This window comes from Zalophus californianus, chromosome 4 (genome assembly GCF_009762305.2).
Source record: "Zalophus californianus isolate mZalCal1 chromosome 4, mZalCal1.pri.v2, whole genome shotgun sequence".
Classification (NCBI taxonomy): domain Eukaryota; kingdom Metazoa; phylum Chordata; class Mammalia; order Carnivora; family Otariidae; genus Zalophus; species Zalophus californianus.
In genome coordinates this window covers 101,590,863-101,614,638 of record NC_045598.1, presented here as the reverse complement: position 1 = coordinate 101,614,638, position 23,776 = coordinate 101,590,863, and the positions used below count along the sequence as shown (strand labels likewise).

At 42.0% G+C, this 23,776-nt stretch overlaps 1 protein-coding gene across 6 annotated transcripts in view; it reads right to left on the bottom strand.

Annotated features, from left to right (window-relative positions):
* The window catches only part of LOC113911597 (phosphodiesterase 4D interacting protein), a 214,979-nt gene that overhangs the window by 127,180 nt on the left and 64,023 nt on the right, over positions 1 to 23,776 (bottom strand). For 5 of the 6 annotated variants that reach the window (XM_027574401.2, XM_035727313.1, XM_027574414.2 and 2 more), the window contains exon 4: positions 11,506 to 11,616. In XM_027574401.2, the coding sequence (XP_027430202.2) occupies positions 11,506 to 11,616 (111 nt within the window). Of the gene's footprint in view, positions 1 to 11,505; positions 11,835 to 23,776 lie in introns of those variants that run through there. The other variant, XM_027574395.2, reaches the window with a different exon arrangement.

Below are 23,776 nucleotides of genomic sequence, written 5' to 3'. Positions count from 1 at the left end.
TGCAACTTTTCTGTGAATCTACAATTATTTTAAAATAAAATCTTTCTGAAAAAGTAAACATGTTACCATGTGATCCAGTAATTCTGCCACTGGGTATATACCCAAAGAAAATGAAAACACTAATTCAAAAATTCAGAAAGATATATGCATTCCTATGTTTATTGGAAGCAGCCCAAGTATCCATCTATAGATGAATAGATAAAAAGATGCAGTATACACACACACTGAAATATTACTCAGCCATAAAAAAGAATGAAATCTTGCCATTTGCAACAACATGGATGGATCTAAAGGATATAATGCTACGTGAAATAAGTCAATCAGAGAAAGACAAATACCATATGACTTCACTCATATGTGGAATTTAAGAAACAAAACAAAAAAAGGAAAAAAAGAGATCAAAACAAACTCCTAAATACAGAGGACAGGGGCGCCTGGGTGGCTCAGTCATTAGGTGTCTGCCTTCGGCTCAGGTCATGGTCCCGGGGTCCTGGGATCGAGCCCCGCATCGAGCCCCTCATTGGGCTCCCTGCTCGGCGGGGAGTCTGCCTCTCCCTCTGCCTCTGCTGCTCCCCCTGCTCATGCTCGCTCTCTCTCTCTCAAATAAATAAATAAAAATCTTAAAAAAAAAAATACAGAGGACTAATGTGGTTGCCAGAGGGGAGGTGGGGGGGGGGGATGGGTGAAATAGACAAAGGGGATTAAGAGTAGATTTATCATCATGAGCACTGAGAAATGCATAGATCCATCATTATATTGTACACCTAAAAGTAATATAACGCTGTATGGTAGTTACACTTGAATAAAAAAATTATTGTTAGAATTACATTGAATTGGGCGCCTGGGTGGCTCAGTCGTTAAGCGTCTGCCTTCGGCTCAGGTCATGATCCCAGGGTCCTGGGATCGAGCCCCACATCGGGCTCCCTGCTCCGCAGGAAGCCTGCTTCTCCCTCTCCCTCTGCCTCTCCCCCTGCTGTGTCGCTCTCTATCAAATAAATAAAATCTTAAAAAAAAAAAAAAAGAATTACATTGAATTTACAGACAAATCTATCTGGGGAGATATATCATAGTATCCAAAAATTTTTGATTAATCATACTACTTTTAGTTTCTAAGTACAGAATAATCAATTTTTGCTGTTAAAAATTATTCTTATCAACAAAATGTTTTGTGATTGTTTATGCTGACAGTTCTCCAATTTTTCTGAAATTTCTTACATACAGCGTCTTATCCATAGTAGCAACTGAAAAACTGCCCTGAGGGGCCACAGGGGAGGGAATGAAAAAAAAGAAAAAGAAAAAAAGAAAAACTGCTCTTTATCATGTTACGTGCTAATAAAGCTTTCTCTATTATACTATATATTAGCTATTTATTCATTTTGTTTTTATTGAAAAAAATGATTTAATTTTATAACGTATGAAAGAGATGGAGATTTTTTGGTTCTCCAACAAATAAAATAATAATTGGAAAAAAAAAACAGTAAAGGGGTTATATAAATTATCTCCAAGATCTTCTCTAGCTCCAAACTGTGATTCTGTGTTCTTGTTTATCTCCATTCAGGTGAAAATAAGTCTCTTTCCAGCTATCCAAAGATATTTGTGCCCACTCTTCCTACCTCAGACGAGATGTTGATTAGCCCCAGCTCAAACCTATTTTTTTGCTTTCAACATATCCCGTAGTCTAGGCAAAAACTGAATTCTCCAAAAGCACATTAAAAACAAACTGAGGGTTGCTGGAGTGGTGGGGGTGGGAGGGATGGGGTGCCTGGGTGATGGGCATTGGGGAGGGTATGTGCTATGGTGAGCGCTGTGAATTGTGCAAGACTGATGAATCACAGACCTGTGCCTCTGAAACAAATTAATACATTATATGCTAATAAAAAATAAATAAATAAAAAGAAAAAAAAACACTCCATCCATATCCACTTTGTTCTTGTAAACAAGCAAATTCATCAAGCAGGGAAAAGCTGTTCCTGGCAGCCCATGCTCTCAGAATCTCAGTTTTCCCTAGCAACTGGGCTAATTATAACTCCGGCTACCTGGTAACAGCACTCGATTTCCCTGACATTGGCTGGCAGTTTTAAAGCCGTCTCAGCTCTGCTGGCCCCTCCTTTACTGAGAAGGCTTCGGGGGAGCTGCGAGGCCAGGAGACGAATGCTAGGTGAGAGGCCGCTCAGAACTCCAGAACTTCAGCGCTCGGAGGGATGTTAGTGACCATCCCGGTCCAGCCCTCTGATTTTACACATAAGTAACCAGAGGCCCAGAAAAAGTGACTTGTCTTAGCCAGGAACCTAGCAGTCTTCTTGATGTCTTCCTCTTAATCTTTCCATCCCAACTATCACCCAGTCCTACAGATATTTTACCTACATATTTCACAGATCAGTTCCCTCCCCTCTATGCCTATTCCTGTGGCCCTCATCATCTCCTGTCTGGCCTGTCCTGATGACTTCCTGCCTTATCTTCCATCCTCCCCACCCACCAGAAGGATCTAGCGTGTTCCCTGCCGCTTAAAGCCCATCAGTGGCTCCTTATCATCCTCAGGATAAAGTCTACAGTTTTTAAAAATGGCACAAAGATTTAAGTCCCACAGACTCTTCAGCACCATTTTGTGTCTAGCACTTAAATTTAGCAACACAAAACCACTTATAATTCTCCACGCCTTCCATGTGGTTTCTTGCCTTTGGCATTTGCTTCTGGCAAAAGCCCTTTCTTTCCACCTCACCACCCACTGACTAACTAATGATTACTCTCCTTTTGAAGACAAAGCTCAGGCATCATCTCCTCAAAGAATCCTTTGTAAATTTTCCTTCCATCTATTCTATTCAGTTGGGTTAGAGATGCCTCATTTGAGTTTGCTTATACTCTGTACACATCTCTTTTACTGCTTTTTACCACACCCTATCACTTGTGCTTTACTCATCTCCGAAGCCCCAACTTCCAGCACAGTACTCAGAATACAGTAGGCACCCAATGAATGTTGATGAATGAGCAAATGGATAAATCCAAAGCTCCCCATGATCTATCCCTTTCTTATCTTTCCAATCTCGTCTTACTGCTGCTACAAGCCCCTGAGACCATGTTCTAGCCCTACAGAATGACCCCAAGCATGGCAAACACAAAATGCTTTTTCATGACTTTGTGCCCTTGTATGGTATATGCTGTTTCTTCTAAGATCCTCTCCCCATTCCTTGTTGTGTCCTTTTAAGATTCAGTTCAAACTTCACTAACTTGCAAAGCCCTTCCTGGTGGATTTTTGTCATTCTCCTTGGGACTTTAGAACAATCTCACATGCCTCTATGGTAGCCTTTTTTTTTTTTTTTAAGATTTTATTTATGTATTTATTTATTTATTTATTTGAGAGAGAGAGAGAGAGCACACAAGCAGGGGTGGAGGGGGAAGGAGCAGAGGGAGAGGGAAAAGCAGACTTGCCACTGAGAAGGGAGCCCGATGTCGGGCTCGATCCCAGGACCCCGGGATCATGACCTGAGCCAAAGACAGATGCTTAGCCAGCTGAGCCACCTGGGTGCCCCTATGGTAGCCTTTATTATGCCATTTTTATTTATTTGATATCTTTCTCCACCAGCATCTGGCACAGTTTCTGGCATATAGTAGATAGTCAATAGATGTTTGAATGAATGAATGAATGAATGCATGTGTGCAAACCTGAGTAATTGAATGGCCACGGTGATAAGGCAAACAAGGGAAACATTTGAGATAGGAATTTAGAATGCCTATTCTTTCAACTATATCATGCTATTTCTATCAGTGTGTAAACTTAGATGTACATAACCAATAGGAAGAGGAAATAGCTTTATAATAAGCTTATGTAGAAATATAAATTTTGTAGACATAGTTAAGGAGATGATTAGAAATGGATTAGAATTAAATTAGACTCCAGAATTTAGTTTTAGATTTATTTTCTGGTGATTGGAAGAAAAGGTCTTAAATATTCAAAGAAAAAAATTTTCTTTTTCCCAACAGGCAAGTATTAGGACTTCTAATGAAAAGCTCTTAAAAATGAGAAAATTGGGGGCACCTGGGTGGCTCAGTTGGTTGGGCGTCAGACTCTTGGTTTCGGTTCAGGTCCTCATGTCAAGGTCTTGACATCAAGCCCCTTGTTGGGCTCCACACTGAGCACAGAGTCGGCTTGGGATTCTTTCCCTCTTCCTCTCCCTTCCCTCTCTCACACATGCACTCTCTCTCTCTCAAATATATAAGTAAAATTTTAAAAATGAGAAACGTGGGGCGCCTGGGTGGCTCAGTCCCTAAGCGTCTGCCTTCAGCTCAGGTCATGATCCCGGGGTCCTGGGATGGAGCCCCGCATCGGGCTCCCTGCTCCGCGGGAAGCCTGCTTCTCCCTCTCCCACTCCCCCTGCTTGTGTTCCTGCTCCCGCTATCTCTCTGTGAAATAAATAAATAAAATCTTTAAAAAAATAAAAAATAAAAAATAAAAATGAGAAACGTTGTGTTAAGCAAAAACAGAAAATAAGTTGCTTTTGGTCAAAGCTTCCACAATATTTTAAAGTAACTGTAACAGTTATGGGAAAGTTGCTTAAAATTTTTTTTATTGTAGTAAAATATAAAAAACATAAAATTTACCATTTTAACCATTTTTAAGCATACAGTTCAGTGATATTAAATACATTCATATTGTTGTGCAACCATCCATCTCCAGAACCTTTTCCCCAACTGACTGTACCCACTAAACAATAACTCCCCAGGACGCCTGAGTGCCTCAGTCTGTGAATGGAGCCCCGCAGGGCTCCCTGCTCAGCAGGGAGCCTGCTTGTCCCTCTGCCTGCCACTCTCCCTACTTGTGCTCTCTTTCTCTGACAAATAAATAAATAAAATCTTTTTAAAAAATAAACACACAAACAAACAAACAAAAAGTTCCCCTTCCACACCCTCCCCCTGCCCCTGGCCACCACCATTCTACTCTTTGTCTCTATGAATTAGACTATTCTAGGTACCTCATTTAAGTGGAACCATATAAAAGTTGTTCTTTGGTGACTAGTTTATTTTACTTCACATAATGTCCTCAAAGTTCATCCATGATATAATAGGTGTCAGAAGTTCCTTCCTTTTTCAGGCTGAACAACATTCCATTGCGTGTGTGTACCACATTTTATCCATCTATCGATGGATAATTCAGGCTGCTTCTACCCTTTGGCTACGGTGAATAATGTTGCTATGAACATGGGTGTACAAATATGTTTGGGTCCCTGCTTTCTCTTCTTTCAGGTATATTCTTTCAGGTATATACCTAGAAGTGGACATGCTGGATCATATAATAATTCTATGTTTAATTTTTTTCGAGAATCATCATGCCATTTTCCACAGCCAGCTGGCCAACATATGTTATTTTCCAGTTTTTTATTTCTTTGTTTTGATTTTATAGCAGTCACCCTAATAGCTGTGAAGATTAAACACTTTTTAAACCAAGAACACAAATACCAGTTACAACTATTTAATGACAGAGTCTCCCTCCTTTCTTCCTACTTCTACTCCCAAAAAGAAGAGGAAATGGACAAGCATGCCTTACAGACCTCAGAAAGCTGAGAACGAGGAATCACACACACAGCGTGCGCAGACACAGGCTACATTCACACCAGGCTTCCAGAGAACTCTTTAAAAATAGTTTGGCCAAAGTTGTCCTGATTTCTCTTCTCTCTACTTATATATTTCTCCCTTCCCTACTATGCACATTTCTTAGACTTCACATAAGTAAAACATAGAGGGAGATAAAAACCTTAGCAGCTAACTAAACAAGGGTTTAAAGGTTTACTAAACTGTAAAAAGAAAACAAGAGTCAACTCTGTTAAATATAAGAAGAAAACCATTCACTGTGTCACAGCAACTGCACCATCCCTTTAGGCAATAACCCGAGAAGGTGCAACCGAGCTCTAGTAGGTGTCTCCAGGTATGCAGGATAGTAACAATCCTTTATGTTGATTTAACACCTAACACATTAAAACAGGTTTGCATATGGGGAGGAGGGCAGGGCAGGAATTTGCACCTCTATTTTAGGAAACAGAGGCTCAAAGAAGTTATGGACATGGCCAAGGACAGACACGTAGCAAGGAATATTCAGAATTCAGAATTCAGGTCTTCTGATTGAATCCCAAAGTTGTCTACCTACATTTTGCCATCCCTCAAAGATAGTAGTCTTTCTCTAATAGCTTTCCGTTGCTTCAAGTCAAAGTTCCTAAATTGTATAGCCCAATGGAGTTCCTATATTCAACTAAAAAAAAAAGATAGTTCTTAAAAGCAAAAAAATAAGGGGGGCCTGGGTGGTGCAGTCAGTTAGGCATCCAACTCTTGGTTTGGGCTCAGGTTGTGATTCGGGGTGGTGAGGTCGAGCCCCACATCAGACTCCAATATTTTCTTTAAAAAACAAAACAGAAATTTAACAGACCCAACCTTTCCTATTCATTCTCTTTGAAGGAATATTTGTACTTGAGGGTGACAGTAAATTTGCTGCAATATGGACACTTGGATTATATTATGTTATTTACGGGCAAACTAAAATGGAGAATTAAGACAAATAGGACAAATGGTCCCAAATCCACTATTGAGGAAAAAAAACTGACTTAAAATAAAAAATGATTGGACTTATCCAATAATTGGACTTATCTGGGCAATTTTGTCATCTCTCAATTTGTCACAATAATGGCAAATATTTCTTGAGGGCTTACTGTATGATAGGCATTGTGCTGATTTCAACTAATTGGCTCATTTAATCCTCCCTCAGATCCTATAAGATAGGTGCTATTACAACACCCACTTCAGCTCAGAGACATTATAGTATTTTCCCAAATTAACACAGGTAGCAAGTAGTAGAACCAAGATTCCTTCTCAGGTCTGTTGGGTTTAGCTCTTAACTATTATGCCCAGTGATCACAGAATAGTAGAAATGATGAAAATTTAGGAGGCAAGTAAACTCAATAGGCTGTTTATCATGATTTTTAAAACCTGCAACAGAAGTACGCTATGTATAAACTTCAAAGTTAAAAAATAAATAAATAAACTTCCAAGTTTGCTCAGGAGAAATATCATCCAATCTCAAAGATGAGAAAGCACAGCTCAGAGAAGTCAGGAGGTTTAAGAGGCCGATATATAATGAAATACAACTCTTTCAACTCCTATCTAAATAAAGGCCAAAATGACTTTAACCTTCTAGTATCAATAATGTCATACTTTGGGCACCTGGGTGGCTCAGTTGGTTAAGCGACTGCCTTAGGCTCAGGAGTCCCGCATCGGGAGTCTGCTTCTCCCTCTGACCCTCCCCCCTCTCATGCTCTCTCTCTCTCTCTCTCTCTCATTCTTTCTCTCAAATAAATAAATAAAATCTTTAAAAAAAAATAATAATGTCATACTTAAACAGTGACTCTACCTGGTCCAGGAGGACGACATTCAGTTTTTCCTGATTGTTTTGTTATTGGATCTGGCCCTGTCAGATTTTAAATTACATTCTTAAAAGGGAGCCTTAAATTTTTTTAAGGCAACCTTGTTGGGGCCGGGGCGGGGGGGCAGGGGGTGGGTGTAAGGGGGCGCCTGGGTGGCTCGGTTGGTTAAGTGTTCAACTCTTGGTTTCCATTCAGGTCATGATCTCTCTCTCTCTCTCTCAAATAAAATAAATAAATATTTAAAAAAATAAAGCAACTTTGGGTAATACTAACTTCACACAAGTTTAACAAGTAGTCATCATGGGGCAAAAATACAGTTGATAGTGGTTTTATGTGCTCTTTGGGGACTGGATGTTTACCACACAGCAGTGGATTTCATAAATTCCAGGGTTGGGCATATTTCCAGTGGCAGCGCACTCAGCGATCATGAGAAGATGCAGGATTAGATAATCAACAACAACCAGGAAGTCAGCCAAGTTGCCACCCAGAAATTATTTACCAGAGCAGCTGCAGCCCAGAAATGCTCACAAGCCAGTCTCCCTAGGAGTGGGCCATACTCAGCTGTGGAACACTTACAGCATTTTCTCACTTAACCTTGTTCCAGAATCAGGAGCTATATGTATTACAGTGGTTTCTCCCTTCCCTGCTTCAGATCTTCAGAACAGTCTTCCCACAAAAGCTGAACCTACAATTAATATTTGCTACCAACAGGGGGCAGTGGTACCTGAATATGCCCCAGTTCCCTTGTGCAGAAGGTAAGCAGCCTCTTCCTGTCCTGTTTCTTTTTAAATTGCTTACAGAAGTTGAAGTTCAAAAAGATAAACACTCAACAGAAACGCCTCCAGTCTCACAGAACCAATTTTTATGTATAATTTAATACTACTTTATTACTCCATAGCTAGCATGAGTTTTAAGGTTATTTCTAAATTCTCTGAACAGCTCTAAAGAGAGAAACCCTTAACTCCTTTAATTTACTTGCTTTGAAGTTGATTCTTCTGGGTTTTTATGTAATTCTCTAACTCTTACACCTTCTCATACAATTAAACATCCTTATAGCTGCCATTACAACTAAGAACTATATGTATTTTAGTCTCTCCCTCACTCAACTACCTAACTGAGGACTTGCCACTTGGTGGGAGAAAGACTGAACCCTCTCTCCAGTCCGTTTCTCCTAAACTTTCCTATATTTCCCTTGCCTACAGTCATGGCGAAATGCTTGATTGTCTCTAAGACAGTAATATTCCATTCTTTAGTGCAAATATCTTAACAAAAATCTGCTGTAGCAAAAATACATAGAATGATAAAATAATTACTATTCACAAGAGACTTAGGTATGTTTCACAAACATTGGTTTTATTTAAAAGAATCATGCATCCAGCACCCAAATTAGTGTGGATTCTGACTTAGCTGGGTGTGATTTAATGGTTTTTACTATATTTAAAGAAGCGTCCTTCCAACGCTAAAGAAAAATCAAGCTAAGTGTGGTCACAGAACAGGGCTCTAAATTCCCATCTGAACCACCTGACTTACCATGTGATGCACTGCATGTCATCCTAGGTGTCTCTTCACCCACACTGCTACTCATGCATTGTCCTAACCTTGTGGAACGCGAGGCATGTTCATGGGAATGCCTGCAGGTGAGATTAGAAGAGCCTCTTTCCCATTTTAAAATTTCATAGTAACTATTATTACTGGTAAACCTATAACTACTACCCCCTCATATACATAGGAAGCTATGAAGTTTACAAAGTGCTGTGATCAAAGTCTTCTCGTTTCATCTTTAGGGCTGCTATTTATTCACACTCTCAACAAACAATCTTCAGTGCCTATGGAGTTGTGCAGTATTCTTCATGCCAATTCTACAGGGGCTGACATAGACTCAGAAAGGTTAAGTAACTTGCCTAGGTCCCCTGGTTGTCCAGGGCTCCCTGGCTGGGGTGGTTTTCTGATCCCTTGTCCTTCCATCAAAATGGAACTGCCCTTGTTTCTCTATCAAGCTCTCATCACTGCATAGTGTGATAAACTAATTTCAACCATGATATTAATGATTGATAATGGCTTTATGTGTTTTTCTTCCCAAATAAGAAGAGCATTTTAAACCTTCAGTGCTTCCCAAATAATCACAGCCAAATGGGATGAGTAATATGACAGATGGATTGAACAAAGATTTGGTAAGAAGGGAAAGGAGGGGACACAGTAGTTTGCGATTCCTTAAATCACAGAATGCCAGTGGGTGCCCGATGACTCTGGACTTAAGGCCAGGAAGAGATAGCACTTAGTGGCAATACTGGGCTAATAAAAGGGTTAGCAACCTTGGCATATGACAATGTCCTGTGCCGACTCTCCCCACCCTGCCCCTCTAGAATCTTTTTTTATTTTTTAAAGAATCTTCTTAATCACACTTCTCTAGGAGTGTAATGGTGCCCTCCCACACCCCACCCAAAATGTTCCCTGAGGACAGTCTTGTTAGCCAGTGCAGAGCAGAGGGGGAGACCAAATGATTCAAGCAGTCAGTTGATTCAAGCTAAAAAAAAAAAAAAAAAAAAAAAAATTCCTTTCCCTTAAATAATCCAAGACATTGCCCCTTCCTTCTGCCTTGCTTTGGAGACAGCTAATGAAAAATGCTCCTCCCTCTGCACAAGGCAGAAATTCATTCACTATTTCTACCCCGAGGCAAAGACTGCATTCACCCTCCCCGCCTCTCCATCTCTCTGCATTACCAATCGCCACTTGATAATATCTTCCTTGACCTTGACCCCTGGCAACTCCATTCAGGCATGTTCACTCTATAGCCACGTAAGAGATTGAAGGTCAGTCTGGACCAATTTCAGGAAGATTCAGGTTAAAACATGGAAATCCAAGAAAGACAGAAAACAGGGCTAAATCCCCCAGATGTAGCTGCCCACATTAGTTGAATTTACCAAATAACTGTTTGGGTTTCAAAGACACCGGTTATTCCTCTGATCCAACATATTATCTGGCAGCCTGCAAAAGCTTCCCAACCTTCTTCTCGACAGGACAGGACACACATAGACAATGATAATATTTGTATAGTCTTCTGGTGTAAACAGCTAGAGATTTAGAAGCTCAGAAAAAATCAGAGGCGACCAGCTCCAGGTCACTCAGGCCACTTTAGAGCTTGTCCAGACACTAAGAAGGCTGAGGAAGCCAACATTGTGGTAACCAATTAGGAAGCTTCATCCAAAAGCCTTGTGTCCTCTTACCAACCAAGGTGCTGTCTCGTCTCACCCTCCCCTCAGCCAGCCCCCTCCCTCTTCCTTCCCCATCCCAATCACTCACCCATCAACCCAGACCCGCCTCCCTCTCAGAGAAGCGTCCGCCCCCTCCCACCCCTGAGGCCAACAGCACCCTTTTCTTATTCTTAGGTGAACTAGTCCTAAGCCTGAAAACCCCTAAGATTCGATCTTTTAAATGTTATCTGCATTATCATCTTCAAGGACAAACACAAATTTCTCAGGGAACAGAACTGCGCTTAGCCCCTGCTTCTTCCTCCATAGGCTCGTTCTCTGCCGCCACCGAGCCAGAGCTAGAAGGGGCCCTTCTCTAGCTGAACATATGTCCTGGAAACAACCTGCTTCAGAGTCACCTTGGCAGCTTTTAAAAAATGCAAACTTCCAGTGAGCGCGTTGGCTGACTCAGTCATAAGAGCAAGCGCTTCCTGGGGTCCTGAGTTCCAGCCCCATGTTGGGTGTAGAAATGACTAAAAAAAAAATAAACTTTAAAAAAATGCAAATTTTAAGACCCCCTTCCCTTGCATTACTAAGTCAGAATCCCCCGGGGGTAAGGCAGGGAATCTACACTAAACCAGCTCCCAAAGGTGAACCTTCTGAACAGTTCCACGGCAGAGCAAATTCTGATTTAATCCAGCTCTGTCTCTTTACACATAAGGAAAGTACAAAACAGTCACAAAAGAGGTGAAATGAGCTGGTCCAAGGTCACCCCCGCATTCAGGTGGCCAGACCTGGCGTGGAACCCGCCTCCCTCCCTAGTTAGCACCGCCAGAGGTAGGAAGAGCCTGGATATCGGTGGGTGGGCCAGTAGCCCCCTGCCCAGGGCTGGAGCGCACGGCTCCTGCACTCACTCGCTTGTAGATGTCATCCCCGCTGGCCTCATACTTCTGCTGCATGCGCTCCTCCAGGAAGTAGATGCGCAGCTTGAGGCTGAAGTTCTCCTTCTTCAGGTCATTGAGATGCTGGGACAGAGTGCGATATCCATTAGACATGGTGGGCAACCCATGGGGAGCAGCATGCCCAGTCGCCCCCTCACCCTAGGAACATAGTGCAGCTGCACCGCGGCATGAAGCGAGCCGCTGGGACGCTGCTGAGGCTATGGCGACATGACCCCAGTGGCTGGCGCTCTCTCGGGGACCTGGGACTGGGCTCACTGCTCTGGGTGCTGGAGCGCAGCGCACTTTCCTTTTTTACCTCTGGGAGATATTTGCGGAATTCCTGACAGAGGAACATGCTGCGTGAACTCAGACACAAGTGGTGTAACCCGACTCCAAGCCGGACCGGGCTGTCACCCTCCCCAAGCCTCGCAGGCCCAACTAGAGGCAGTTAACAGTTTCTTGGAAAAGAGAGAAAACTGACCCCCCAGAAGCTTCCAGGAAATGGGGAATGGGAATACTTAAAGGTGCTGGTGGGCTTGCACAAAAGAGAAGAAAATGAAGGGCTGTGTGTGTAAGTGGGCACTTAAGTCTCTGGTGGCCCATCTGCACAATAAAACACAAAGGGGAGGGGGCGCCTGGCTGGCTCAGTCGGTAGAGCTTGCCACTCTTGGTCTCAGGATCCCGAGTTCCAGCCCCACACTGGGGATAGAGTTTACTTAAAAAAAAAAAAAATAAGCAAACAAACAAAAAACAAACCAAAGGAGTGCGGCCAGGAGCAAGAAATAGGTTGCTATAGGAAAGAGCACATGTCAAATATCCCCTTTCTGTCAGGTGCAGATCTTAAAGACCTATTAACAGGAGGGGAAGGCTCTCCAATTTCCTTTGATGATCCAGAATTCACCTCTAATCAGTTTCTTCCCAGTTTTGCTCCCTGGACTTTTCAAGTCCAGAAGCAGTTAAATAAATAGTCTTTACCACCATGTGCCTCCCACCCCCATACACACCAGAGCCACCCCCAAAGAAAGAGTAAATCTAGTTCCGTGGAAATCTTTGCGAGCTATTACCAGCTAGACAAGCTCACAGAGAGGCAGGGTCAAAGGCTCCTTCCTCCAAGGGATGAGGGAAAGAGAGGGCTGAGGGGGAAAGGGGAGGAGAGGAGGCGTCAGTCTGGAGCCCAGAGATTTCAGCCAGTCACTGGTTCTTACTCTGGCACCTGCCAAGTGGAGCCAGGCACTCATCACCAGATCCCGCTCGCAAAGCAATTTAAGATCCTTGAATGACAGCTGCAACATTAGCAGGAAGTATTATTTATACCACATCACACGGGACACTGAAGGTGACTAGGAGACCATCCCACAACACAGATATGAAACACAGGTTCCTAGTTCCAGTAATACCGGGTTGAAAAGCATTAATATTAACATCAAAGTAAAAGGAAACTAGACCTTTATACTTAAATCAAGTACTCACTTCTTCCCTAACCTACCTGTTCTTCAATCTTCTATCTTAATTCTTCATAATAAGTCTAACCAACATCTTCTGGGTATCCACCGGGTAGTATGTTGGGCATGACAAATACAAAGATGAAGATAGTCCCAACTCTCAAAGAGCTGGTGGCTATACAGATGGAGGGATGTGTTTTCCACTAGAATCCTCCAAGCTTGTGTTACTCAAACTTTTTACATTTTATACTGCAGTCCGGTACACACACACACCTACACAGACAGACATAACTGAAAAGTTTCACAAAGTAATGTTACCATCACTATGTGTCATGTACTCTGGTGTTTTTCTATTCTATTTTTCTTCCTGGGAGTGACCCGCTGAATTGATTTCATGACCCACTAAGACGTTTCATACTGAAGTTCGAAAAACACTGCATGTATGGGAACCCAGGAGAAAGAGTGATTCATTCTTACTGGAAAGATGAGAAAAAAGCTTCACTGAGACTTGCACAGCCCTTAAAGATAGAAAAAGTTTGAGTGAATAAAGTGGCCTCAGGACGTCATCATTAGAACTGAGCATTCTCTCAAATAGATTTGGATTATATGTGGGCAACACATTTCTTACCATCAACTGTAACTTAAGACAAAATATTCCTCATTTCTAAAAAAATATACACATTCAAAATTTATTTAGCTCTTTTCATTAAATCTGTGCTCTTGGAATTAAAGAGTGTCATTTAGTCTTAGAGAGAGCAAGGAAGAGGGAAGTCTAAATAAAAACTCAGAAGATCCTTTTCTGGTCTGAAAATAGCTTGTATTTGTTACTAAATAGCTGTAAGACCTTGGAAATGCATTTCTCCAGAGGCCCAAGTGTCCTCATTTATAAAATGAAGTGGTTGGAAAGTAGGTGATTTTCAAGGCCCTTTTCTGGTCTAAGCTCCTAGAGGAAATAACCTACTTATTATCTACTTATTACCTACCTACTACCATTTTGCACAAGGGGAACCAGACTGCCAGATTCCAGATTTGTGTTTAATCATGATTTCAATGTCTACTTAGATTCTTTTAGCACAAAAGATAGCTTAATAAAAGTTCATGGAATGTAAAATTGCATATGAATGCAGGGATTCTTACCCAACCTAGGTATTTCTTTCTGTACATAAATGCCTGATTCGTCTTATGCCCAGTGATACCTTGCTTTTCTATCTCTCTGGCTCTTTTTCTGTTTTTGTTTTTGTTTTTGTTTTTGTTTTTTTGCCAGCTCCTTAAGGTGAGTGCTTAAACAATGGTCAGTTCTTCCCCCTTCTGATGTTTTTCTCTCCATACTTTGCCCCTCGAGATTTTATCCACTTTTAGGGCTATCACTGTGGCCTCCCAAACAACCCCAAACCTTCACCTGAGCCCTCTCCCCCAAGAGCTAGCCTGACATACCCAGCTTTTTGCTAGATAGCTCAACTTGAATGTTCCATTCTCAAGGCAAACCTCATAGCAAAGACTTTTGCCACAGTCTATCATGTCTGCCAGACTTCACTCCAGACATCTGTCCTCCATATTATAGGCAGAGTAATACTTTCAAAACTCAAATCTTATCCTGACATCTCCCTTAGTTAAAATCCTTCACAGGCATCTCACCACTCTCAGAATAAGGAAAACGCTATCACATCCCCTCAAGAAACACCCCGTCTTTTTTCAAGCCCTAGTTCCGTTCCCACCCAAACAAAGCCTTCTCTGCTACCCCAGGCCAGAAAGATGTCTCCCTCTTTTGAACTCCTCAGGCAAATATCAACATTCTGCAAGTGTTCATCGAGTGCCTCATGACATGGCTTATCTGTTGTCTGGAGGGGTTATTTACACCTCTTAGAGCTATTTAACTTTTCCTGTGTTTATGTCTCTCCAACTAGTCTGTGAGCTGCCCAATGAAAGGGTCAATGACTCACACATCTTTCTCTCCTCCTTCAGCTCCCACAACAGCCAGGAAGCCCTCCCCAGTGACAGGCATCCCCCTGTGGAGTCACAGCCGGCTTACAATCACCTCCCCCACACTGGAGTGTTCTGAGGGCTGACAAGGCATATTTGGTGTCTTGGCACACTCACTGCATAGTACTGAGGAAGCGATCCCTAAATATTTGTGGAATCAGTGAGTAGGTAAGTATTCCATATATATTTCACTTTTTGCTGATCTGACTTGTTAGATAGGGGCTAGCTTGCTTATATTATTCTCACAATTTTCCAATAATATAGAAAAGTTTGTTTTAATAGCTCCAAAGAGACTACATTTGCTAGGATGGTTACTGCAGGAAAATTTCTAAGTTTATATGCCTATCTAGCCCTTTCTCTTGACTCTGATATGTATCTAACTTCCTAGTAGAAATGTCCACTTGAATATAGACTTGAATACTTGTGGCATCTGAAACTGAACTCTTGAGCTTTCCCAGCACACATGTTCCTTCCCCAGTGGATCCAGTTTCAATTGGTAACAACTCAGTATTTGCAGTTGTTTGGGCCAAAACCTTCTGAGTTATTCTTTTCTCTTCTTTCTCCTACACATCATCTCATCTGTCTGTAAATCTCATTATTTTTACTTTCTTTTTTTTTTTAAGATTTTATTTATTTACTTGAGAGAGACAGAAAGAGAGAGAGAGAGCACATGAGAGCGGGGAGGGTCAGAAGCGGACTCCCCGCCGAGCAGGGAGCCCAATGCGGGATTTGATCCTGGGACTCCAAGATCATGACCTGAGCTGAAGGCAGTCACAACCAACTGAGCTACCCAGGCGCCCTTTATTTCTACTTTCTATAGAGAGAGAATCCATCCACTACCTCTGCACTGGTATCTTGGCCACTCTAGCCCAAGATGCTATGATTGAATGCTCCCCTAAATTACTGGACTAGCCCCGATAACTGGTCTCCCTGCTCCCACCCTTGCTCCCCTATAGTGTATTCTTAGCGCGGAAGCCAGAGGGACCCTTTAAAATACGTCAGATTACTCCTCTGCCGGAAACCCCCACTGGTTTTCCATCAAGTTTAGAGTGAAATGCTAAGTCATTTCATTAGCCCATTAAGGCCCAAGGCCCTAATCTAGAACCCAGCTCCTCGTCTTGTCTTTTCCATTTTTCCTACTACTTTCTCCCTGCACACTTTGCTCCAGCCACACGCTTCCCTTTCCTCCCCCTCAAAAATAGCCAGCACCTTCCCTCCTCGGGGTCTTAGGGCTTGTTGATCCTTCTGTATGGTATGCTCCTTCTCTAGATATCTGCAGATTCTCTTCCTCACCTTCATTAGTTAGGTCTTTGATCAGATGTCACTTTCCACCTTATTTAAAAGTGTAACTCTCCCTAGACCTCACCCCAGTAATCCCTTCATTGTTTTTTTTTAATCCATACACTTTCATTATTTAAAATATTATATTTCCTTATTTATTTTGTTTCTTATCTGTCTCTGCCCACTAGCATGTGAACCCCATATGAAAGGCAGGATTTTTTCCTATTTTGTTCACTGCTATATCACTAATACCAAGAATGGAGCTTGGGATACAATAGGTGCTCAATAAATATTTGTTGAACAAAAGAAATGATGAATAAGGGCACCTGGGTGGCTCAGTTGGTTGTGTCCAACTCTCGATTTTGGCTCAGGTCCTGATCTCAGAGATGTGGGATTGAGCTTTGCGCTCAGTGTGGAGTATGCTTGCCCTTCTCCCTCCCTCTGCTGGTGCTCTCTCCCTCTCTAAAATAAATAAATAAAATCTTTAAAAAAAGAATTGATCAATAATTAACCCGCTGACTTTGACCTCTCTGGATTTAACTCTTTTTCTTTTTTAAAGGTTTTATTTATTTATTTGAGTGAGAGAGAGAGAGGGTGCTCCCAACCCCCCCATCCCCCCTACCCCCACAACCTGGGCTCACTCTCACCATCCTGAGATCATGACCTGAGCTGAAACCAAGATGCTTAACCTACTGAACCACCCCGGGGTCCCTCTGGATTTAATTCTAATAGAACTCAATCTGTATACAAGATTACACAGGTATTTCAGGATGAGGAATTTATCTAAAGGCATCCTTCCTTATAAAATGTTATTTTTTTTAAAGATTTATTTGTTTATTTATTTAACAGAGATAGAGAGCACAAGTAGGCAGAGCAGAGGCAGAGGGAGAGGGAGAAGGAGGCTCCCTCCCCACTGAGCAGGGAGCCTGACTCGAGGGCTCCATTCCCAGTACCCTGAGATCATGACCTGAGCTGAAGGCAGATGCTTAACTGCCTGAGCCACCCAGGTACCCCTAAAATGTTATTTTTATAATTAAAATAAACTTTTCTAACTAACTTCAACATACAAGACAGAATCTGAACTTTTTTTTATTTTTTTTTAAAGATTTTATTTATTTATTCATGAGAGACAGAGGGAGAGAGAGAGAGAGAGAGAGAAGCAGAGGGAGAAGCAGGCTCCCAAAGAGCAGGGAGCCCGATGCGGGACTCGATCCCAGGACCCTGGGATCATGACCTGAGCTGAAGGCAGACGCTTAACCATCTGAGCCACCCAGGCGCCCCAGAATCTGAACTTTGAATAAGGGTTCTGAGCAAATGGGGAATGACACATTACTACCAAAGGACAAGATGAACTGTACAAATAGTAAAACTATAGAAAATAGTAAAGAGAGACTATCAGAGAAGGTTCCACAGAGAAATGGCGTTTTAGCTCTCCTGAAAGGATGAATCGGGTTTGGCTAGGCTCCGGGGAGAACACAGGGCAATCCAGGCAGGTAGTACAGAAGCAAAAGTACTGGACTAAAACAAGAGCCCATAATGTCACATAATGGGGAGACAGAGGATGGGAAGTACACAACCATTTTTGAAAGAGCTTTTTTTTTTTTTAAGATTTTATATATTTATTTGACAGAGAGAGAGAGCACAAGCAGGGGGAGTGGCAGGCGGAGGGAGAAGAAGCAGGCTCTCCACTGAGCAGGGAGCCTGATGTGGGGCCCGACTTGGGGCTTCACCCAGGGCTCGATCCCAGCATCCTGGGATCGTGACCCAAGCCGAAGGCAGACACGTAACCAACTGACATATCCAGGCACCCCCGTTTAAGTCAGGGTGAGGAGCCTGAATTTGTTCCTCCAGGCAGATCCTGGCTCTCAATTTGCACAGGTGAAGAAAAGGGCAACGGAGGAGGGCCAGGAGCTGCTTACTAGGAAGACTGGTTGGTTGGTTTGTTCTTTCTGTTTTGTTTTACTTGTTCGCATCTTGTAGCCTTAACAAACAAAAGTGCACATACCTGGGCTGCGTGCTAGACCTACTCTATCCAGCCTCTTGTGGGCAGGTCCCAGGTCTGTATGTTTTGTTTTTTTTTTAAACTTTTTTTTTTAAGATTTTTTTTTTTTTTTTTTTTTTTTTAGTCATGAGAGACAGAGGAGGAGAGAGAGAAAGAGAGAAGCAGAGGGAGAAGCAGGCTCCCAAGGAGCAGGGAGCCCAATGCGGGACTCGATCCCAGAACCCTGGGATCATGACCTGAGCCGAAGGCAGACGCTTAACCATCTGAGCCACCCAGGCGCCCCAGGTCTGTATGTTTTTATAAACTCTGCATTGCTGGGAAAATAAAGAGACACTGCAAGTTCTTGAGCAACCGACAGCACGTCTGTCTTTGTTCTCCCTTTGTTACACAGAACATCAAAAATCTTCACTCTTCTCTCAAAATACTTTTTTCCAAACATTAATGGCTCTCCCCTGTTCTTTTTTTAATCTCTTCTTCCCATCGTTTCTTAATGTGTTAGTTCACACTGGAAATAAGACTTTGATAAGGACTCAATCAATGCTAACAATAGTAGGAGGATTACAAGCCAGTTGTTCTATGTCATGCCACTTTAACATAACCAACTGGCAAGTCGGCCTTTAAAAACAACTCAGCTTCACATTTGCTTAATCATACTCAGACCCCCCCAGATTGCTCTCATAATGGAAATGGTTGAAAACATATTAATGTCTCACCAATCTGTCTCCTAAAAATAAAGGTCCACTCCACTAAAAAATCATCTTCATTGACATTCTTTTCAAATATAATACTTCTGCAGCTTAAACTCTGTTAACTTGATATCTATGATAATTCATACCTACATTTCATGAAAATAAAATTATTCTTAAGTAACTTAATATGGTAAACAGAGGAGCAGGAGTAGTGTTTTCAGTAATCCTGGACACTTTATCCATTTGTAAACAGGCACTAAATATTATCACTATTACTCATATTTATCCAGGTGGGATAGCATGACGTTATGGAAAGAGCAATAGCTTTTGAACTAAAGAGATCCAGGTTCAAATCCCAGCTCTGCTATTTCCTAATTGTGTAACTTTGGGAAAGATACTTAATAGTATATTAAGCCAGGAGACTGGGGTCTGGGTAGGCTGCTAAGAGGGTTGCAATTATATTTGTTTTTTAATCTGAGACAAACAAAGTGAAAATAGTGTTTGTTAAAATTTAGATATGAGGGGGGGCGCACCTGGGTGGCTCAGTCAGTTAAGCTTCCAACTTTTGGTTTCAACTCAGGTCATGATCTCATGGTGGTGAGATGGGGCTCTGCACTCAGCGGGGAGTCTGCTCCTTCCCCCACTCTCTCTGCCCCTTCCCCCACTCACGCTCTCCCTTTCTCTCTCTAAAATAAGTAAATGAATCTTAAAAAAAATTTTAGATATTAGGTACATGGACAAGTATTTTATTGTCCTTTGTACATTCCTGTTGTTTGTGAAATAGGTTATAATTTTTAAAAACTATTTCAAAGGGAATGAAACTAGGAAGTACAGGAAGGCAGCTTTGAATTAGACAGGAGGATAAATTCTCTAGTAGAGTTGGATGTAATGAACTCATTGCCAGACTACACTCCAGCCATACATTCATTCATCAAATATTTACTGACCACTGACATTATGAGGGACAGTATATTTCCTGTCACAAAAAGGACACAACTGAAACTAAAGGACCATTTACAGGGATTTTGTTTAAAAGTCTTCACACATCTGCTAGGAGTGAGCTCTAGAGGACTTTAAGGATCCTTACTTATCCTGAAATTCCAGGTATGAAGCATATTTTCTCACAGAAACAATACTACCAAAGGTAGCACTAGTGAGAAAGCTATAACTTTCTGAAGAAATCTCAGAACATGCCACTAGCTCTCTGATAGTAGAGCCGTAAAAGGTGGTGGGAGTCGACCTGTTCTGACAGGGCCCTGGCTGCCTTCACAGGAAGGTGAGGGAGGAGAGTAATGAGCATGAAGGGCATCGTATTTCCAAGACAAAAGCAGCAACGATGACTGGGACCCAAGGATGATCCCCAATAGATGATTTAACCTACAACTTTTCTGTCATATTTTCCAAGACAGCCCTATGGGAGGGGCATACAAATAACTGGAGACTATTTCCTATTTTATAACATCCAGTGAAATCCAATCCAGAAGCCTGACTTGTTTTGGGTTGGAGGATAGGGGTAGACAGGAAGAGATGGGGCAGGGAGAAGGTGAAGGATGGGTTTTTTCACATATAAATATTTTATTTGTAAGACATCTCTGTGCCTGGGCATTCCTATGCTTTTCAGATAAAATCTAAGCTGAAGAAATACACAAGTTTTAATTCCTGGCTGTTTTGAATGACTTAGACTGAATTACAAAATTAATTGGATGTAATTATGCTGTCTTCACAACGACAATCACCTGCATAGAATCTAACAATGTACAAAGGACTTCAATGTATATTATTTCATTTTATCTTGTGAAGAAGTAAGCAGATTAGATACTCTTATCTCCATTACTCTCCAGGACAGTGAAACATCAAGAAGTTAGCTGCCTTGCTCGTTGAGAAAGTAGAGAAGCACAGACTAATGCTTCCAACAGTCTGACCCCTATTGTATACTGACCAGGGTCTTAGTCATGACATTAGATGACCCCTGTGACTTTGAGAGTCCCGGTGACTGATAAAGTACTTCCACTTCTACCTCACATCCCTGCATTTTTTAAAAAAGTATCTCTCACTGTAAATAATCTTCCTCGTGACCCTGGAGGATCTGACCACCTGAACTTACATAAAACATAGTTTTCCCCATTTTCAAGATGAACCTCAAAAGGTTAAACAGTTACCATATGACCCAGCAATTCTACTCGTCATTATATATACCAGAAAATTGAAAGCATGTGTCCACACAAAGTCTTGCATATGAATGTTAATAAAAGCGTTATTAGTAAGAGCCAAAAAAATAGAAACATCTCAAATCTCCATCAACTCATGAATGGATACAGAGTTGAGTATAACCATACAAGGGAATATTTTTCAGCCATAAAAAGGAATGATATAGTGATACCTCGTACAACATGAATGAACCTTGAAAACATTATACTAATGTGAAAGAAGCCAGGCACAAAAAGTCACACGTTGTATGATTCTTTATATGAAATGTTTGAGAAAGGCAAATACACAGAGACAGAGTGTGGATGAATGGTTTCCAGGGCTTGGAGAGAGACGGAATGGGGAGTGACTGCTAAGAGGTATGAGGTTTTTTTTGTGGGGGGAGATGAAAATGTTGTTTAACTAGGTAATGGTAATTTTTTTTTTTTAAAGATTTTATTTATTTATTTGACAGAGAGACACAGCGAAAGCAGGAACACAAGCAGGGGGAGTGGGAGTGGGAAAGGGAGAAGCAGGCTTCCCACTGAGCAGAGAGCCCGATGTGGGACTCGATCCCAGGACACCGGGATCATGACCTGAGCCGAAGGCAGACGCTTAACGACTGAGCCACCCAGGCGCCCGGTAATGGTAATTGTTGCTCAACTCAGTGAATATACTAAAATCGTGGAATTGTACACTTTAAAGGATGAATTTCATTGAGTGCAAATTAAATTTCAATAAAGCTGTTACTTAAAAAAGAAGAAGAAAGAAACCCAAGCTGAGAGAGGTAATTTGCTCAGTCCTTTGCCTTTTGCAAAGGATTTTTTTAAAGATTTTTTTATTTATTTATTTGAGAGAGAGAGAGAGCCAGAGCATGAGTGGGAGGAGGGGCAGAGGGAGAAGTAGACTCCCCGCTGAGCAGGGAGCTCAGATTCTCCGAGAGTCTCCATGGCAGACACTTAACCGACTGAGATACCCAGGCGCCATACAAAGGATTTTTAATGATCGAGATTCAAAGTTCAATTCACTTCAACTCAGTTAAAAGCAAATGGTTTAGAACTGACCATTTCTAAATGTTATGTATATTAATCCCTCTTAGATTATGGGGCCCTAACATGAAGGCTTGAGGAAGTATCCTCTCTAGCGCTCACTATCAAAAACTCATGGATTCCCATGTCTTATCAAGTTAAAGTTTTGTTATTACCCTTAGATAAAACAGAAAACATATAATCCACTCTGTATTTTGACACAGGAAAAACATACTCCTTAGGCTATCCTGAAGAACATGCATAACTTTTGCACACCATTTTAACAAGGAAAATGCCAATCAAAGTCAATCAACCTAGTTTTCCACTCATCAGCTTTCACTTTCACTTCCACATGGGGTTTCTGCCCAGTCTACCAGAAGTTAACTATTGATGCCTGCCTCAGAGAGCAGACTGCAAAAGCTACAGACCTGGCTTTTTTTTCTTTTTTCTTTTGGGTTCCACAAAAACCAAATCTTTCTTCTCAAACCCTGTTTCTAAAATTTCAACCTAATTCCTGAAGTTTGCAAAGTCTTTTAAATGCTAAAATATTAATAATATCATTCCATTTTCTCCTCTAAAACTCAGAAGCATACTGAGACCCATTATCTAAACAGCCTTTTTTTTTTTTTAAGATTTTATTTATTTATTTGACAGAGAGACACAGCGAGAGAGGGAACACAAGCAGTGGGAGTGGGAGAGGGAGAAGCAGGCTTCCCGCCGAGCAGGGAGCCCGATGCGGGGCTTGATCCCAGGACCTGGAATCATGACCTGAGCCGAAGGCAGACGCTTAACGATTGAGCCACCCAGGCGCCCCTAAACAGCCTTTTCTTGGTATAACTGACCGAATGGCAAGAGAGCTAACAACAGAGTTACTACATCAGGCTGATAAATAAACCGTATCTTTGGCAAGAGCATCATGTGGATAAAGGACAGGGATTCAGACGATGTTCCTGCTGTCTTCCCCCACCATAGATACACACCCACACCACCCCCGATCCTAGAATAACAAGTGTCATGGTCACCATCACATTAGAGCACTGTGAACTACATAAAACCAAAATAAAACGAGTAACAACTCCCCTGGACACCAAAAATAAATGGGCCAGCCAGAAATAGTGCTGTCAGAGACACTGAAATGAGCTCCATGGCAGAAAGGACACTTGAAATGCACTGACACTGGGAGATCCCAAGGACTCCTGGGCTCCAGACTCACTTCTCCATCCATTTGGCCCAACCAACACCAGCAGGCCTTGGTGTTTTGTTCACAACTGGTTCAACCCAGACAGATTATTTGCTGAGCTTCTACGATTCAGGGGGTGACATATCAATTTATGGCCTCAATTATTTTTCTAGTTTTTCAATAATCCTTTCTCCAACCTTCTCTAGGAAAGAAGGTGATTTCAAAGGCACAAGACTTTCTCTAGGCATGAGAGCTAAGAGTTCACAGTGATACCATGAATGATCATGGCTACAACAAGAAGGCTTTGACCCTAAGAAGGGATGGGTGGGGGCGCCTGGGTGGCTCAGTTGGTTACGCGACTGCCTTCAGCTCAGGTCATGATCCTGGAGTCCCGGGATCAAGTCCCGCATCGGGCTCCCTGCTCAGCAGGGAGTCTGTTTCTCCCTCTGACCCTCCCC